The sequence below is a fragment of the Dasypus novemcinctus genome, chromosome 13, assembly GCF_030445035.2.
Source record: "Dasypus novemcinctus isolate mDasNov1 chromosome 13, mDasNov1.1.hap2, whole genome shotgun sequence".
NCBI lineage: Eukaryota > Metazoa > Chordata > Mammalia > Cingulata > Dasypodidae > Dasypus > Dasypus novemcinctus.
This window is the reverse complement of record NC_080685.1, coordinates 14,626,351-14,644,278: the sequence shown is the minus strand read 5'-3', so window position 1 is coordinate 14,644,278 and position 17,928 is coordinate 14,626,351. Positions and strand designations below refer to the sequence as shown.

The 17,928-nt window shown below is 40.8% G+C and overlaps 1 protein-coding gene across 2 annotated transcripts in view; it reads left to right on the top strand.

The window, feature by feature from the left end:
• The window catches only part of TBCE (tubulin folding cofactor E), a 120,744-nt gene that overhangs the window by 86,505 nt on the left and 16,311 nt on the right, over positions 1–17,928 (top strand). For both annotated transcript variants that reach the window (XM_058309508.2, XM_071207367.1), the window contains 4 exons: positions 4,208–4,393; positions 8,732–8,820; positions 15,181–15,280; positions 17,378–17,480. In XM_058309508.2, coding sequence (XP_058165491.1) covers positions 4,208–4,393; positions 8,732–8,820; positions 15,181–15,280; positions 17,378–17,480 — 478 coding nt within the window. The remainder of the gene's footprint in view (positions 1–4,207; positions 4,394–8,731; positions 8,821–15,180; positions 15,281–17,377; positions 17,481–17,928) is intronic.

The following is a 17,928-nucleotide window of genomic DNA, read 5'->3' as shown; positions in this document are numbered from 1 at the left end:
CCTTAACTGAAGTAACCTCATCTAAAAGTCTTATTTATAATGGGTCCATACCCACAGGAATGGATTAAGAACCTGTTTTTCTGGGGGTACACAATTCTAAGCCACCACAGGACCATATATGATACCTAGAATTTTAAATTTGAGATTTAAAAAATTGACAAAAACAATTAATTTATATCTATAAGCCAGGACAGAAAAGTGGGAAAGAACAGTGCACCATGCACCTAGTTGTCAGAAACTTGGAGATTTTTGTCCTTGCTAGGGCTACCTCTGTAACATTAGGCCCCACTGTCCCCCTCTTAAATGGGATTGAGTGAGATCAGAGTTTCTTAAAGGATGATCAGTGGCCCACCTGTGTCAGAGTCCCTTGGAACGTTGTTGTTGTTGTTTTTTAAGCAGATTTCTGGGCCCCAAACTGGTCCACTGAATCAGAATTTCTGGGTATGGGGTTTGAACAAGTTTTCCAGGTGGTTCTTGTCTTTTCAGATTAAGTTTGAAAATGCCTAGACTTGATACTGTCTCAAATAGATCCCTTTGAACTGCTACAAAAACGATGCTAACTATATTTAATATCTTTAGCTAAGTTATATGATTGTGTTGTTGAAAGTCTTATGTTCTTTAAAATATCTTTCCTAGAGTAAAAATACAATATTTTTTAAAATTTATTTTTATTTTTATGTTTTAAAGAGTTATTTATCTCCCCTTCCCCCCCGCCCCCACCCCGGTTGTCTGTTCTCTGTGTCTATTTGCTGCATCTTCTTTGTCTGCTTCTGTTGTTGTCAGCAGCATGGGAATCTGTGTTTCTTTTTGTTGCATCATCTTGTTGTGTCAGTTCTCCGTGTGTACGGCACCATTCCTGGGCAGGCTGCACTTTCTTTCGCGCTGGGCAGCTCTCCTTACGGGGTGCACCCCTACGTGGGGGACACCCCTGCGTGGCAGGGCACTCCTTGCACGCATCAGCACTCTGCATGGGCCAGCTCCACACAGGTCAAGGAGACCCAGGGTTTGAACCGCAGACCTCCCATGTAGTAGACAGATGCCCTAACCACTGGGCCAAGTCCGCCGCCAAAAAATACAATATTTTTAAAGCAGCTTCAGATAGTCAATTATTCTCTGATATAACAACAGACTTTACAAACTCAGAACTTGATTTTAAAGCAACAGAGAATTAAATTTTCGCCGTTGTCAATTTTTTCCCCTTTACTACATGATTTTCATCGATATCCAAACTTTATACCTTCTCCCATCCTAAAATATACACCCCTGTTTTGATCCCACATACCCCATTAGTTATTCTCCTGTTTCTCTTCTCCCCTTTACAGTAAAAACTTCTCAAGATCTCAGAGTAGTCTGTGCCCACTGTCCTCTCATTCCCTCTTGAACCCCAATCTGGCTTTTGCCCCCTCCACTCCACTGAAACTGTTCTTACCAGGGTTAACTTCATGTTGATAAATTCAATGATGAGGACTCCATTGTCATCTTACCCTCTCTCTTGGCAGCATCTCATACAATTGTTCACTTTCTGCATTTGGCTTCCAGGACACCACACTCCCTGGGGGTCTTAACTACTTCCTGGCCACTTCTTCCTACCTGTAACATTGGTTTTAACTTGGCTGGGATCACAAGTCCCTTTTCCCAATCTGGTAAGCACTATAGAGCTTTTCCCCTGGAATATATAAATATATAGACAAAATTTATCTCAAATATTACATCCTTTTAACATAGGATGACTTCTAAAAAGGTCTAATTTGTTTACAAGTTAAATATTATAAGCTGAAATAGTGTTTATACTACAACTTAGGGCAATTAATACAATTCATCATTTATTCTCTAAAGTAATCAAATTATAATATTAACAATTATAATTGTTGGTAAGCATAATTCAGTTTCCCTGAAATAAATGTATCATTGCCATGACATACAATGCTGAAATTTAATGGGGCCAAAGACCTAGTTTGAATCTCTTGGAAAGCCTGACAGAATGGTCATTACATACAACATTATAATTAATATTTGAATTAAGTCCTGGTAAAGATTATTATTAAAAATTGCTACAAAACCAGAATATAAATTGTGATACAGACTGTATATTTCTGCAGAATTCTTCCACATACTCTAATTTAGCCCCTTATTTAAGATTTAAAAATGTATTATTTGGGAAGTGGATTTGGCTCAATGGATAGAGCATCCGCCTACCACATGGGAGGTCCAGGTTTCAAACCCAGGGCCTCCTGAACCTTGTGATAGCTGGCCCATGTGCAGTGCTGATGTGCGCAAAGAGTGCCGTGCCACACGGGTGTCCCCCACGTAGGGGAGCCCCTCGCACAAGGAGTGCACCCTGTAAGGAGAGCCGCCCAGTGCAAAAAAAGTGCAGCCTGCCCAGGAGTGGCGCTGCACACACAGAGAGCTGACACAGCAAGATGATGTGACAAAAAAGAGACACAGGTTCCCGGTGCTGTTGATAAGAATCCAAGCGGACACAGAAGAACACAGCAAATAGACACAGAGAACTGACAATGGGGGAGAGGTGGGAAAGGGAGAAAAATTGAAAAAAAAAATCTTTAAAAAGATATGTATACATATATAAAATTTATTATTCAAATTTGTTACCATTAAAAGGAAAAGATTTTGTGTATAATCCTGTCACCAGCAAATGTTTTCATTTCTTTGTGTCCTTGTCCAGTCTTTCCCCATAAGTAAATATGGATTCCTATGTTATTATATCATGTATGATTTATATTTAATTTTCAAAAATCTCAACATTATCTTGTGAGTAATTTTTTTAATATATATTTTTTATTAGAGAAGTTGTGAGCTTACAAAACAATCATGCATAATGTACAGAATTTCCATACATTACCCCTCCACCAAAACCTTACATTGTTGTGGAACATATGCCACAGGTTATGAAAGAACATCATCAGCCTATTACTGTTATTGTGTGAGCAATTTTATAAGTATTTCAGCTATAATTTTTAAATGACTACATAATATTCCTCATCTATCTGGTTTAACTAATAGTTCCTATCTGCTTGGGCATTTTTGTTGTTTCCATAGTTCCTCAACTATCAATAATACTATTATACAAAATCTTTGTAAGTATAATTTTTATTTATTTATTTAGGAGATATTGGGGATTGAGCCCAGGACCTCGTATATGGGAAGCAGGTGCTCAACCACTGAGCTACATCTCGTCCCCAAATATACTTCAGTATACTTTTTTTTTTAAAGATTTATTTATTTCTCTCCCCACCCTCCCAACCCCCATTGTCTGCTCTCTATGTCCATTTGCTATTCTGTGTCTGCCTGTGTTTTCATTATGTGGCTCTGGGAACTGATCCTTGGGACCTTCCAGAGTGGGAGAGAGGCATACATTCTCTTGCGCCACCTCAGCTCCCTGTTCTGCTATGTCTCCTATTGTTTCTCCTCTGTGTCTCCTGTTGCGCTGTAATCTTTCTGTGTCAGCTCTCTGCATCAGCTACTACTTCTGTGCTGGGCCACACTCTTGCACAGGGGTGCACTCCCGTGTGGGCTGGAACTGGCGTGGGCCAGCTTACCGCATAGGTAGCCCTCACCAGGAGGCCCTGGGCATCAAATGGACCTCTTATATGGTAAACGGGAGCCCGACTGCTTGAGCCACATCTGTTTCCCAGTATACTTTTTTTAAAAGGATGTACCAGGAATTGAATCCAGGACCTTGTACTTGCAAAGCATGCACACAATCACTGAGCTACACTGGTGTTCTACATTTTTGTTTTTATTTTAAATTATTGCCTGTTTACAAATTCCCAGAAATATGATTATTGAATCATAGATAAACCCAGCCTTGCAATCTTTGAGTTTTTAGGATTTTTTTCTCTTTTTTTTTTTTTGGTGCCAGTTTTGATGGAAAGAGTTTAATTAGTTTGTATTTCTTAATCTCTAGTGAGGTAGAACTTTCACTGATAACTTTAATACTTCTGCTTCCTCTTAAAGAATCATCTGTTCCTAATTTCTTATCTGTTTACCCACTGTGATTTTATATGCTTGCATAAGCTTATAACCATTTTTGATCAATCACATTGATTATAAATTTTTATTTAGTGTATTATTTTCCCTTTTATGCTGATATTGTTGAATTTCAGCATACAGAAATTTCTTAAAACCTTCAGAACATTGTATTTATGAATTGGTAATTTCTTGATGGTAATATTTTCTCCTTTTCCAGACACCCAACAGGAGGATCCTTTATTCGTCCAAACAAGGTAAATTTTGGAGTAGACTTCCTTACTGCAATTAAGAATCGTTATGTGGTAGAAGATGAGCCAGAAGAAGATGGAAAAGAAGAAACTGTTAAAATTGGAAATAAACCTGTAGAAACTGTTGGCTTTGACTCTATTAAAAAACAGCAAAGGTAAGTGGAGTTGATAATGGTTGAACTGACTTTTACAGTTTCAACAGAGTTCAGGGTTTAAATTTACATAACCCTATGTCAGATGCCGAGAACTTCACTCCCAAACTGGCTTATCCTTTCTGTGCCAACAGTGAATTGAAATCTGAGGAATCCAAGGACTGAATATTCTAGGAAATTAAACTCTTATTTTAGCACAGGGTTACTGGATTCTTCTGGATTGGAATTGAAACATTTCTTTGCCTATTTTTAAAATTTATGTAATACTATCTTGTCTTGACTACTTATGAAGTATCTAGGCTGACATGTTGGTCCTATTATTCTTCATGATGACATTTGCAATAGGATGATAAGTGAGGAATGGAAACAGAAGCTTAAATAATAACCTGTTGGGAAGCAGATGTGGCTCAAGCAGTTGAGCACCTGCTCCCCACATGGGAGGTCCCAGGTTTGGTTAACAGTGCCTCCTAAAAACAAACAACAACAAAAAAATAAAACAAACAATAAGCAAAAAAAAAAAAACAACTCAGGGGAGCCAACGTGGCCCAATGGTCGAGTGCCAGCTTCCCATATACAAGGTCCTGGGTTCAATCCCTGATCCCCGGTACCTTAAAAAAATAAAGTACAAAAGTTCCCTGTGCCATGTAGAATGCTTGTACCTTCTGGAAGCAAGTAGTTCCCATCTCTGGTTGCATCTTTATCAGCTTTTGAAACATGCAGAATCCTGAGTCCCATCACAGATCTACTGAATCAGAATGGGCTCCAGGTATTTGCTTTTAAGAGTCCCAAATTAGCTACCGTGTCGCATTCTGAGGAACACTAAAACGGCTAAGCCAGAACATTCTCTTTTCTGTGAAACTTTCTGTGCATTGTGGTTCTATGCACATAGGCTTACTACTCATTTACGTGAATGGAGACAAAGAAAGTGAAAACTAATATTTACATAAAACTAGTTACAACTATATAAGTACTTTGCAGGCCACGCAGATTTAGTGATAGTTAATGCTGTACGGTCTGACCTGGACGAGGCATGCCAGTAGTGCTCCCTGCTGGCCACTATGGAGAACAGATTTTCTTTGCCATCTTTTTTTGATTATGATTTGCCATAATACAGAATTTAAAGTGCAGGTGGGAGCAGTGAAGCAAGCTTTTACTTCTTAATGTTGAAGAGTAAATTCATTTCTTGATACCTCTGCTTTTTAGCATAGATGGTCAGCATTTAAAGAAAAAAACCCTCAGATTAAATAAAAAGTTTTCAAAAGCAACACCTTGCTTTTTTTAAAATTATAAAACAATATATATTCATTTTAGAGAATTTAGAAAATGCAAAATGATACACAAAAAAAGAACAAAATGAAAATCATAACTAATGCCACCAAACGATAATCATTAGCAGTTTGCTCTTTATCCTACTGATTTTCTTGGATTTAAAGAACTGTATGCTTCATAGGGTAAGAGTTTGGTTTTTTTGTGTTTTTTTTTCCATTTAAAAGGCAAATATTGAAATATCTTTTACCCAAAAGGTGGCATGTGTTTTCTTACTGGTTAATCTCTTTCACCATGGACTCTGTGAATATTAACAAGTTGTAAACAGAAACAGAAAAAAAGTTGTTTTCCTCCCACAGTTCGTTATAAACAGCTACATAGCTCGTGTATTTTCCTGGTAAATGACCCTACTTCTTGGGTATCATTGCATTCAGTAATTGGCTAGTGCCCTTTTGATTGAAAAGGTAAAATTATAGAGATTCTGATGTAATTTCTTAAATTGGTTAGAGGTTGTTAATTCAGTAAGTTAAGCAATTATGAGACACTCCCATATAGGGGAGCTCCATGCGCAAGGAGTGTGCCTCGTAAGCAGAGCCACCCCGCATGAAAAAAGCGCAGCCTGCCCAGGAGTGGTACCGCACACACGGAGAGCTGATCAGCAAGATGACGCAACAAAAAGAGACACAGATTCCCAGTGCCACTGATAAGAATGCAAGTGGACACTAAAGGACACACAGTGAATGGACACAGAGAGCAGACAAACCGGGGGCGGGGGGTGGGAGGGAAGGGAGTGAAATAAATAAAATTTTAAAAAAAGAAATTATGAGACAGCATTGTGGAAAGGACCAGCATGGAGCCAGCCAGATGAGACGGACGGTTCTGATACTAGCTGAGCCACTTCCTAGCTCTAACACAAACTAGAGTTAATTACTTATAATTTCTAAGCCCCAGTTTCCTCATTTATAAAATATTTCCTAAGCTGCTAGAGCTGTTTTGAATAACAATGAGATCGTTCAAAACATTGTTGTCATCATTGTTAGGAACTGAAACTTCTATTTTTAAGTCATTGTATTATCTACTTAATACCCAGCTGACCAACTATAAGTTTAGAAAACCAAGGAAAACCTTATATAAATAGTAAGGCAATCAAAAGCAAATAGCCATCATGTGTGGTTTTTCATAGAGATGGTTTTGACTTGGAGTTATGTCTGTCTTGAGACTAATGTTCCTAAGTTTTGTGCCAAGGTATCACTGGGCACTGCAGCAGATGTACTGGGATAGCACAGGGTAGTTTAAATTTTAGAGGGCAACAGCGACATCTGTCGGGCACTACGCAAACTATTAGTTCAACCTAGTTCACAGTTTCATTCTTAAAACTACTTTTGATGATGTCATATCCTTGCGAAGCTGGGGTGTTGGCAATTGCTGTGATAAAACCAAGTCTCTCCTGAAAAATCAATGTAGAACAGGAAGTGGAAGTGCTAGTGTCCAATCTGATTCCAAGGTTTGGGAAGTTGTGTAGTACCCAACAACCCCTAAGTTGATAGAACATAATTATTAAGTTCTTTGGACCTAAGTGCTTACAGAGTGGAGTTGTTTCTTTTGCTATAGGGGCACTATGAAAAAAATTACTGATCCATTAAGGGCCATTCAACTGGGAGTGTTTGGGGAGGCTCTGCTCTGGGACTTTGCTGCTACTGCTTTTTTCCCCCCGTAGTTTCTGATGATTGAGCTTGTACCTTGCTTTTTAAAAAAAAAAAAAAAAAAGATTTATTTATTTAATTATTTCTCTCCCACCCGCCCCCCACCTCGGTTGTCTGTTCTCTGTGTCTATTTGCTGCATCTTCTTTGTCCACTTCTGTGTTGTCAGCGGCATGGGAATCTGTGTTTTTTTCACGTCATCTTGTTGTGTCAGCTCTCCATGTGTACGGTGCCATTCCTGGGCAGGCTGCACTTTCTTTTGTGCCGGGCAGCTCTCCTTACAGGGCGCACTCCTTGCGCGTGGGGCTCCCCTATGCGGGGGACACCCCTGCGTGGCAGGGCACTCCTTTCGCACATCAGCACTGCGCATGGGCCAGCTCCACACGGGTCAAGGAGGCCCAGGGTTTGAACCATGGACCTCCCATGTGGTAGACAGACTCCCTAAACACTGGGCCAAGTCCACTGCCGTACCTTGCATTTTGATTTCCATATTTTTCCCAAAAGATTATCATTTTTATGTTCATTTTTAAGTAAGTGCTTATAACATGCCTTACTGTATGCCAGACACTATTCTGATAGCTTTGCAAATACTAAGTCACGAAATTAAAGTATTTTAAAGATGCAGAATCTGAGGCACAGAGATGTTGAATTAACTTGTCCAAAGGCAAAGTAGGTGGGAAAATTGGGTTTTGAGCCCAAGCTCCAGAGTCTGTGTTCTTAGGCACTACATACAGCATACTGTCTCTTGTTAACAAGTAGAAAACACAGAGTCTCTATACTTTAAAAATGCCTGATGAGAATATCTAGTCAAGCTGAAGATAGGCACACCCTCTAGGTTGTATCCCTAGAGAAACTTTTGCATGTGAGTGCAAAAAGTACAGAATACTGTTTACTTCAGCACTGTTGGGAAACAATCTCAATGTCAACAGACAAGTAAATGAAATAATTCTAGTCTGTACATAAAGTAAAAATTATAAGGTGTGAAAATAAATGTTCTAAAGCTACATGTATCACCATAGCTAAATATCACTGTACAATATGCTGTTGAGCAAAAAAAAAGTAAGTTGCAGAAGGGCATGTGTGTGTGTGTTAGAATACTATTCTTATAAAGTTTCATAATATACAAAAAAGCTATCATTGTTTAAGGATATGGAAATATGTAGTAAACGTATTAAATGCTTTTAATTAAGCACCAAATTAAACTTCAGTTGTATTTGTAATATTTGTAAGGCTTTCTTTCTTAAGTTAGGTGGTGGGTACTAGTATTTGTTATACTACTTTTGCTATTTTTTAGGTGTCTGAAGTGCTTTTTAACTTTTCAAAGGGCTAATAGAATGTTTATGTATACATGTGAACCTTGTATTTTCCTTTCAGTCAGCTGAGCAAGTTACAAGAAATTTCTCTGAGGAACTGTGCAGTGAATTGTGCTGGTGAAAAAGACCTCATTGCCAAAACTTGCCCTAGTATCCTTTTTCACTGATACCTTGTTTCTGAAACCTGATTTTGGATTTGATCCTTTTCCTAGACACTGCTACTAGTTGCCTATCCAGTATCCATTCTCCTTGACTTTCTTGCTAATAGCATTTCAGTTTTGCTTGATTCACTTCTCAGACTCCCTTGCATTAGGTGTGGCAGTGTGACTCACTTCTGACCAATGAGATGAAACTTGGAAGTTGCTGGATGGGACATTTTAAAGGGGGCCTTTTGCCCATTGACTTTATCCTCCTCCCTATCTTGAATGCAGACAGAATGCCCAGGGGTGCGTCAGCCGTCTTGCAAGCCTTAAGAATAAAGGTTTATTAGTCAGCCAAAGGGGTGCTGATGCAAAATACCAGAAACTGGTTGGTTTTTATAAAGGGTATTTATTTGGGGTAGGAGCTTACAGATACCAGGCCATAAAGCATAAGTCACTTCCCTCACCAAAGTCTGTTTTCACATGTTGGAGCAAGATTCCTGCCAATGGCTGGGAGGGTTCAGGCTTCCTGGGATCCTCCCTTCCAGGGTCTTGCTTCTCTCTGGGTTCAAGGTTCCTTTCCTCCCAGGGCTTGCTTCTTCCTAGGCTCAGCGTTCCTCTCTTCCTGGGGCTGGCTTCTTTTTCTTCTGTGAGCTTACTTCCCGGGGCTCCGGCTTAAGGCTTCAGCATCAGACTCCAACATCAAAAAACCCTCAACTGTGTCCTTTGCCATGCCTTTCATCTGTGAGCCCTAATAACATGGTTCAATCAAGTGAGCCCTAATAACGTGGTTCAATCAAAGCCCCAGTCATAACTCAATCACGCCCAGGTACAGACCAGATTACAAACATAATCCAGTATCTATTTTTGGAATTCATAACCATACCAAACTGCTACAAAAGGCATCCAGTATAGATCAGGAGAACAGAGAAATAGAAGGAGCATGAGTCCTTGCAGGTATTCTGGGGCCACTGCACCAGCTGTGGACTGCCTTCTTAAACTTCTTGTTAGTGAGAAAATAAACTTTTTTGTTCATGAAGGTTCCTGTTTATGCAACTGAAGACTATTGTGTTACAGTACCTTAAAACAGTCCTTTCCAGAGTTTGTAATCTCTATCTCTTATGCAAAAGCCAGCAGTTTATAATCCAGAGAATATCTCTGCCCAGATAGAACATACTTTGGTTGTGACAGAAATTAGAGCCAAGCTTCCCAAACAGTGTACCCAAGATATTGATCCTTCAGCCCTAGGAAGCTTGTTAGGACTTAGAGCCTCTGGAGCATTCAGGCTGGTGGTCTCTGCCCATGAGCAGCTCTTCCCCTTTCCCCAGCGTGCTGTACACATGTGGTGGTTTCCTTGGTAGCTTAATCAGCCCCAGGTTTAGAGGAATTGAAAGGGATGTGGAAATAGAGTTTAGTAAAGAACAGAATGTCACAAAAGTGTCAAGCATTCTATCTTTGGCCTGTCCTACTCTTAAATGATCTCAGAAAATTAAGAATTAGTGGGTCAAGGCTTATTTTCTTTTAACATATATGAAAAAAATCTGGTGAGTTTGGGACTGTGAAATGTTTGGTTAATCTGAGTTGTCAGCAGAGTATGAGAATCAGCATATTGCTTGTTTATATTTCTCTTTCTTAGGGAAAATATCTCCCAAGACTTGAAAAAAATGAGTTTTAGTAAGATAATCAAGTCATAGTTGATATTTGGAGATACAGTGATGAATGTCTTGTAGCACCTAATTGAGTTCCTGCCAGAAATTGAAATATTGCCTCCTGTATTTAATCTAGTCATCTTCTTCTTGGGGGTTATTCACTTGAACATGACTTAAAAGCAGTGGAAATGCCACAGACCTGATTTATGTCAAGTCATGCAGTGCCTCCCATGAAAGAGATGAGCCTTCTTGCTTCACCAGCAGACCCTGAGTCCAGGGGGAAAGAGAATTTATCCAGTAGGAGCAAGAACTAGACAGCAATAGGAGCTCCATGAATTTTGAGGGGGGGTGGGGGGGTATATGCCAGTAACAACTGTTCTGTTTAGGATTGATTTCAGGATATAGATGTTCTGTGTACTTTGTACAGAGTGGTAAAAATATTTAGGACTCTAGCCTACATAATAGAAAGTGTGAGAGAGTGAAGAATCAATCATTGGACTTTGTCTAATCAGCCTACTGATGTGGCTAATGGAAATGAGAAGTGGCTGGAGTTTTCACACCATGAAGCATGGAACACACTCAGCACTTGAGTCCACTCAAGAGTCAGCATTCAGGGTGCCGTGACAGTACAGAAGCTCAGGGCAGTGGAAGACAGGGGCATTTTGAGGGCATCCATGTTAGTGAAGAAGGAGCCCGGTGGGGGAGGATCAGGAGGAAGAACCCAGGTCTGATTGCATTTGCATATGGGCTGCAGACTCTCACTGCCCTCTGCAGCTGCTCTGAGAACCTCTAAGAGCCACTGTGTGAGAGTATGTGGCCGACTTAGTAAGGAGCAGCACCTAGAATTTGTTTGTTGGGTCAAGCAGTCTTGTCAGCCTTTTCTTCTCTCTCTTTTTTTTTTTCATTTAATAATGACACGTGTCCTTTGAGTAGTTATTCTACTTATAGATACTCAGACTAGTGTAATTAGAAGCTTCCTTGGCTGTAGCTTTTCTTTGCTATTTCTGCCATTGAATTTCACTCTTCTAGTAGTAAAACATGAACTTCCAAGCATTGTGGCTATTCAACTTCTCATTATTCTGGGGTGATTATTATGTCCCCAAAATTTGTGGCATTATTGTCTAGTTCAGTATCTGTGGCCCATGTTCTTATAAAGTATCTATAGCACTTTGATATTGGTTATGAATTCCAAAAATAGATACTGAATTATATTTTTAAAGTGGTCTGTATCTTGCCATGATTAAATTATGATTAGGACTTTTGATGAGCCATGTCAGTCGGACTTTGAGTTCTTGCCCCCTTGGTAGGCAGGGACCCACGGAGAAAACTACATGGCAGAGAAGAGAGTTGGGGTTTTGATGCTGGAGTTTTGAGCTGGAGCCCCAGAAGTAAGCACACAGAGGAGCAGAGCTGCTGAGCCCAGAGAGAATCGAGCCCCAGGGAGAGAGACAGAGCTGGACTCCTGATAGTCTACAGCTGGCCTTGTGGAGAGAGGCAAAGCCTAGAGAGTCTCATAGCCTACTGCTGACCTTGTGGAGAAAACAAAAGAGCTGAGCCCAGAGAGAAATGAGCCTTGGGAAGAGAGGAACCAAGGAAGCCTGAACCCTGGCAGATGTCAGCAGCCATCTTGTTCCAACACGTGGCAGTAGAGATTGGTGAGGGAGCTAACTTATGCTTTATGGCCTTGTGACTGTAAGCTTCTATACCAAATAAATACCCTTTATAAAAACCAACCGATTTCTGGTATTTTGCATCAGCACTCCTTTGACCAACCAATATAGTGTCCTAAATCAGGAGTCAGCAAACTTTTTCTTAAAGGGCCAAATAATAAATATTTCAGGCAAAATTGGAGGTTATTTAGGTACTTATATGAAATGCCATTTAAACTGTAACCACTTAAAAACATAAAAGCCATCCTAGCTCTCAGGTTGTGAAAAAAACAACAATAGGCAACTGATTGGATTTGGGTCATAGGCTATATTGCTGACTGGTTTAAGTCATCCTTTTCTTTGCATTTCCACTGCCTTCATTCCCTGTTCTTAATCTACTTGTTGATATTTCTTATTGATTCCTGCCTAAATTTGGTTCCTTTCCAGCCAGTCTTGTGGATAGATACCATTATTTTTGTAAAACAACAATTTTCTCTACATCTTATCTGTGCTTAAAAGATTTCTTGTTAGGAGCAGATGTGGCTCAAGCCTTTAAGCACCCTCTTCCCACATGGGAGGTCCAGGGTTCAGTTCCCAGTGCCTCCTAAAGAAAACAAACATAATGAGCAGACAACCAGCAAAAACAATGAGCAGGGAGTAGATATGGCTCAAGTAGTTATCTAACTCTTCCATGCCTCAAATTTTTCTTTGGTAAAATAGAATATAGTAGCTAACATGACTCCTAGGACATGGTTCACAGACTAGCAACAGCAGCAGCAGCAGCAGCAGCAGAAGTTGCTGTTATCACTGGATCTTGGTTCTCTTCTTGCCCCACTGGCTGTTCCTTCCCAGTCTCTTTAGTCTCTAAGTGTTGGGCATGCCCGAGGCAAAGACCATGAACCTCTGTGCTTCTCTGCATTCTCTCTCCCGGAGAACTTCTCCAGTGCGTGGCCTTCCACTCCATGTAGACGCAGACACTCTTGCATTGATAGCTCTAGCCCAGACCTCTTCTCTTCCAGACTTTTATGTACAGTGCTCATTTGATGCCTCTGCTTGGATGGCTTGTGGCCATTTCATATTTAGCATGGCCAAACCTCAGCTCCCTTCAAACCTGCTCATTCTTTAGTCTTTTCCATCTCAATAAATGATAATTCCAGCTACACAGGTCAAAAACCTTGGTGTTTTTCTTGAGCCTTCCTCTTTTCACACATCCCACATCTAAGTCCTATGGCATATCCTGTCAGCTCCACTTCCCGATTGGGATACCATCCTCCGACTTGCCATCACTCTAGCACTGCCTGTCAGGCTGAAGCCTAGATTATTGCAAGAACTTCCCGGTAGTCATCTTGCTCTGCGTTTGTTTCTCTGCAGTTTATTGCTCAACACAGGAGCAGAATGACCTTTTAAAACACAGGTTGGGGCACGTCAGTCTCCTGCTCAAAATCCTCCAAATGCTTCCCATTTCAGTCAGAGATAAGCAAAGACTTCCAGGAGCCTTGTGACCTCATTACCCCCTCCCCCCACCCAGTGCTCCAGCCACACTGGGCTCCAGTAAAGGCTAAACCCGTCCTAACCTCAGGTCTTTGTTCTTGTCATTCCCTCTGCCCAGAATGCTCTTCTCTGGATGGCACTCCCTTATTTCCTTTAGTTCTCTGCTCAAAGGCCTCCTTACTAGAGAAGATGGTCTTCTCGGACCACCTTATGGTAAATCCCACATCCATCCTTTTCCACATGCCCTGCTTTATTGCTCTGAGCATGTATCTGTATCTGACATGCTGTAGATGCACATGTTTATTGATTGTCTCTCTTCCCTCCACTGAGACTTTGTTTTGTTCACGGCTGTATTCCTATTTGTGGAATAGGTGAATGAATTGGATAATTTCTAAACACAGCAGATTAGTATGTCTTAGTTTGCCTGGGCTGCTTTAACAAAGGACCACAGACCAATTGGTTTAAACAATAGAAATGTATTGTCTCTCAGTTCTGGGGGCTAGAAGTCCAAAATCAAGATGCCGACAGGACTGCTGTTCCTCTTAAAGGGGAGAATCCATTCTGCGCTTCTCTTCTGGCTCTCGGTCATAGCTGCTGGCAGTCCATGGAGTTCCTTGGCTTGTGGCAGCATAATGCAGACTCTGCTGCCATAACATGGCTGTCTGTCTCTCTTTGTCTGTCCTACTGACTGTCCAAATTTCCTCTACTTATTTATAAGAACACCGGTCATACTGTATCATGGCCCACCCTAATTCAGTTTGGCTTCATCTTAACTAATAACACCTTCGGATATCCTATTTCCAAATGGCGTCACATGGGATAGGAGCTTAGGACTTGAACATGTCTTTTTTAGGGGGACACAAGGCAATCTGTAACAGTGTGTAAGATTTCCCCCCCCTCCCAAGGCGTTTTGCTAAGTTGTACCCCTTCCTATTCCATTGCCACCGTGCCTCTCTAGCAGACACTGTTGCCCATCAGCTCAGGTACCTTTTTCTTTACACCTCTGGGTTTCCCTTCTCTGAATTCCTGCTGCAGGGGCAGTGGGTGGTATCTAACGGCTTCCATTCTGCAGGAGATCCTCTGAATCCTCAAAATCATTCTTAGCAATTTTGAACATCTGCCCACACTAATACTTATTCTGTCCATCTGTCCCCGCACCAAGATGATACTCACTCTTTGGTGAGGAAAGTCACATTCTTTGTGTGAAGCTTTTGGCTGCTAAGTAATGCCAGAGTAAGGCCTGTGGCTTTACCTTAAGTGCTTGATAAGTCAAAATTACCATCACTGTCTTTCTTTTTGTTGGATTATGCTAGAATTGTTCTGGAGATAGCATTTGGTCCTGTTCATTTGATTGTAGATGTTTGTCTTAAGTTTGCAGTATATGACATAGAACTTTAATTTTCTGATTGATAAGTTGGACAGTTTGAAAAGGTAAAAGCAATATGAGCTCAGGAAAAAAATTCAAGCAGATTAGAGGGTATTAAGTGAAAACTTCAAGATCTCATGCTACAGAATTAAGAGGTAATAATTATTCCTTTTATGAATCTTTTAAAATTACTGTTTCTTAACATGTACTTTTAGATATTAGAAAGGTAGATTTGTCAAAAAACCTGTTGTCATCATGGAATGAAGTGATACATATTGCTGATCAGCTTAAACACCTGGAAGTTCTTAATCTCAGGTATGAATTCTTGGTTGCCTAATTGTCATATACTACCGATCTCCCGAGCTCTCCTGGCCTGCTCAGAGCCGCTCTGGGGGGAATGAGCTGGAAAGGTGGATGCCATTAAGGCTGTCCCCCTGGTGGACATTTTAATAGAGGTTGACTTTGGTTTCCTTGAATTTTATTAAAGCTAATTGTTCTTTTTTTTTTTAAAAATATTAAATTACAGCTTTATTGTATTTTTTTCTTTCCCTCCCCTTCCCTGCTGTTTTTGCTGTCTGTGTCCATTTGCTGTGTCATCTTTTGTATCTGTTTCTCTTTTTTGTCTTCTTTTCTCATCTTTCTCCTCTAGGATTCCCTGGGATTAGATCCTGGGGACCTCTGATGTGGAGAGAGTTTCCCCATTAATTGTGCCACCTCAGATCCTGGTCTCTCCTGTGATTCACTTTGACTCTCTCCTTTGTCTTTTTTGTTACGTCATCATCTCGCCACGTGGGCACTGGCTCGCCGTGCAGGCACTCACATGGGCACTCGGCTCACCATGTGGGTACTCATGCGGGCACTCGACTCACCATGCGGGCACTCGTGGGCACTTGCTCACCACATGGGCACTTGGCTCACACAGCCCAGGTACTCGTGTGGGCACTCGGCTCGCCTCACAGGCACTTAGCTCACCACACAGGCACTCACGTGGGCGCTCAGCTCACCTTGCAGGCACTGGCTCACCGCCCAGGCACTCGTGTGGGCACTCGGCTCGCCTCACAGGCACTTAGCTCACCACACAGGCACTCACGTGGGCACTCAGCTCACCTTGCAGGCACTGGCTCACCGCCCAGGCACTCGTGTGGGCACTCGGCTCACTACATGGGCACTCAGCTCGCCTCACAGGCACTTAGCTTGCCACACGGGCACTCACGTGGACACTCAGCTCACCACGCGGGCACCTACATGGGCACTTTTGTGCCGTGCAGGCATGCTTTCTCTTCTTTTTCACCAGGAGGCCCCAGGGATCGAATCTACTTCCCTAAATTGTTCTTGAAGAGCACATTGATTATTATAGGCTTTCAAATAGTCACATGAGGTGATTAATAAGATTGTATTTTACTTTTGTTCAGGTAGGGTGTAGGGTAGGTTGACATATTGAGCTGAAAGATCTTCATAAAGGATGAAAAATTTGAGGGAGGTGATATTTAATTGGTACGGGAGGGAGATTTGATGTTTTTAAAACTTTATTTTGAAGTTTCTAGCCTTTAATTGTTTGGGGAATGAATAATTTCATTGGGGATAATTCAGTTTTGATAAGGATTTTTTACAACATATTTTACTAATATCACAGTTTTCCAGGCTTTTCTGAATATTTGAGTAGTTTTAATCCCTAAACCTAATTTTCCGAGGACTCATCCAGGTTCCCCTTTCATACCTGAACAAACTTTGTAGATGGAGAGACAGAGATAGATACAGAGAGAGAGAGAGAGAGAGAGAATTGTATCTGACTCAGGAGGTACAGTTTACAGGTAGTCAGGCCTAAAGTAGTTGGGCTCCCAAAGAGTACGTATGGGTGTAAGTCCACCTACGGTGTTTCCTCTTCTGGAAATACAGGCTAAATTTTTTTTTAACTGCTGTCTACTTTCAGGGTAACTGTCGAGGTCACGTACTGTCTGAGATTAGGATCTCAAAAGAAAACTTAAAGGGGAATAATTTATTTCACATATTCTGACAGCAAAAGTACAGGCTCTGTGCTTAGAGAAGCAAAATCCCAGTCTGCAGTCTAGCATATTAATAAGAGTCTTGAAAATGGGATTTAATTTTACAAGAGCCACATCTTGTGAAGCTGGAAAGGTGACCTAGAACTGCCCAAGTCTCAGGTTTCAGGAAACGTGTGTTCTCACAGAGCTGCCCTAAGCCTGTGACCACCTCTTTGCATGTCAGACACCAAAAAGTTGTATGTGACTATTAAAATTTTGGTAGTCTGACTCTCTTTGTGTTTGATAGACTTTCATTTCAAGGTTGAAACAAACAAAAACCCTCTTATTTTATCTCAGATTACTTCAATGAATGGTTCAGTTGGCTCTATTCCATAGTAATAAGCATATTGTATCTTCTTTTTTTATACAGTGAAAATAAACTAAAATTTCCCTGTGGTTCACCATCTCTAAGTGGAACATTTTCTGTGCTGAAGGTTTTAGTCCTTAATCGAACAGGAATAACATGGGCTGAGGTAATCATATTTCTTCATTTAAAAAAAGAATGGTAGCCCACTGGATGGAATGGGGGAGAGAATGGGCCATGATGTGGACCATTGACCATGAAGTGTAGAGGTGCCCAGAGATGTACTTACCAAATGCAATGGATGTGTCATGATGATGGGAATGAGTGTTGCTGGGGGGGAGTGGTGGGGTTGAATGGGTCCTCATATATATATATTTTTAATGTAATATTTTTACAAAATCAATTAAAAAAAATAGAGGCTTAAAAAAAAAAAAGAATGGTAGTAAGCAGTTTTGGATTCTTGGTATAATAGCAAATGTGGTTTCATTTTTAATCATCTGGTTAGCCAAATAATAGGATTCTTTATACTGCCCTACAGAAAGGACCTAAAAAGAAATCATTGCACTTAAGTAGAATTTTGTATCTGGGAATCTACATTCTCTCACTTAGCTCATTTT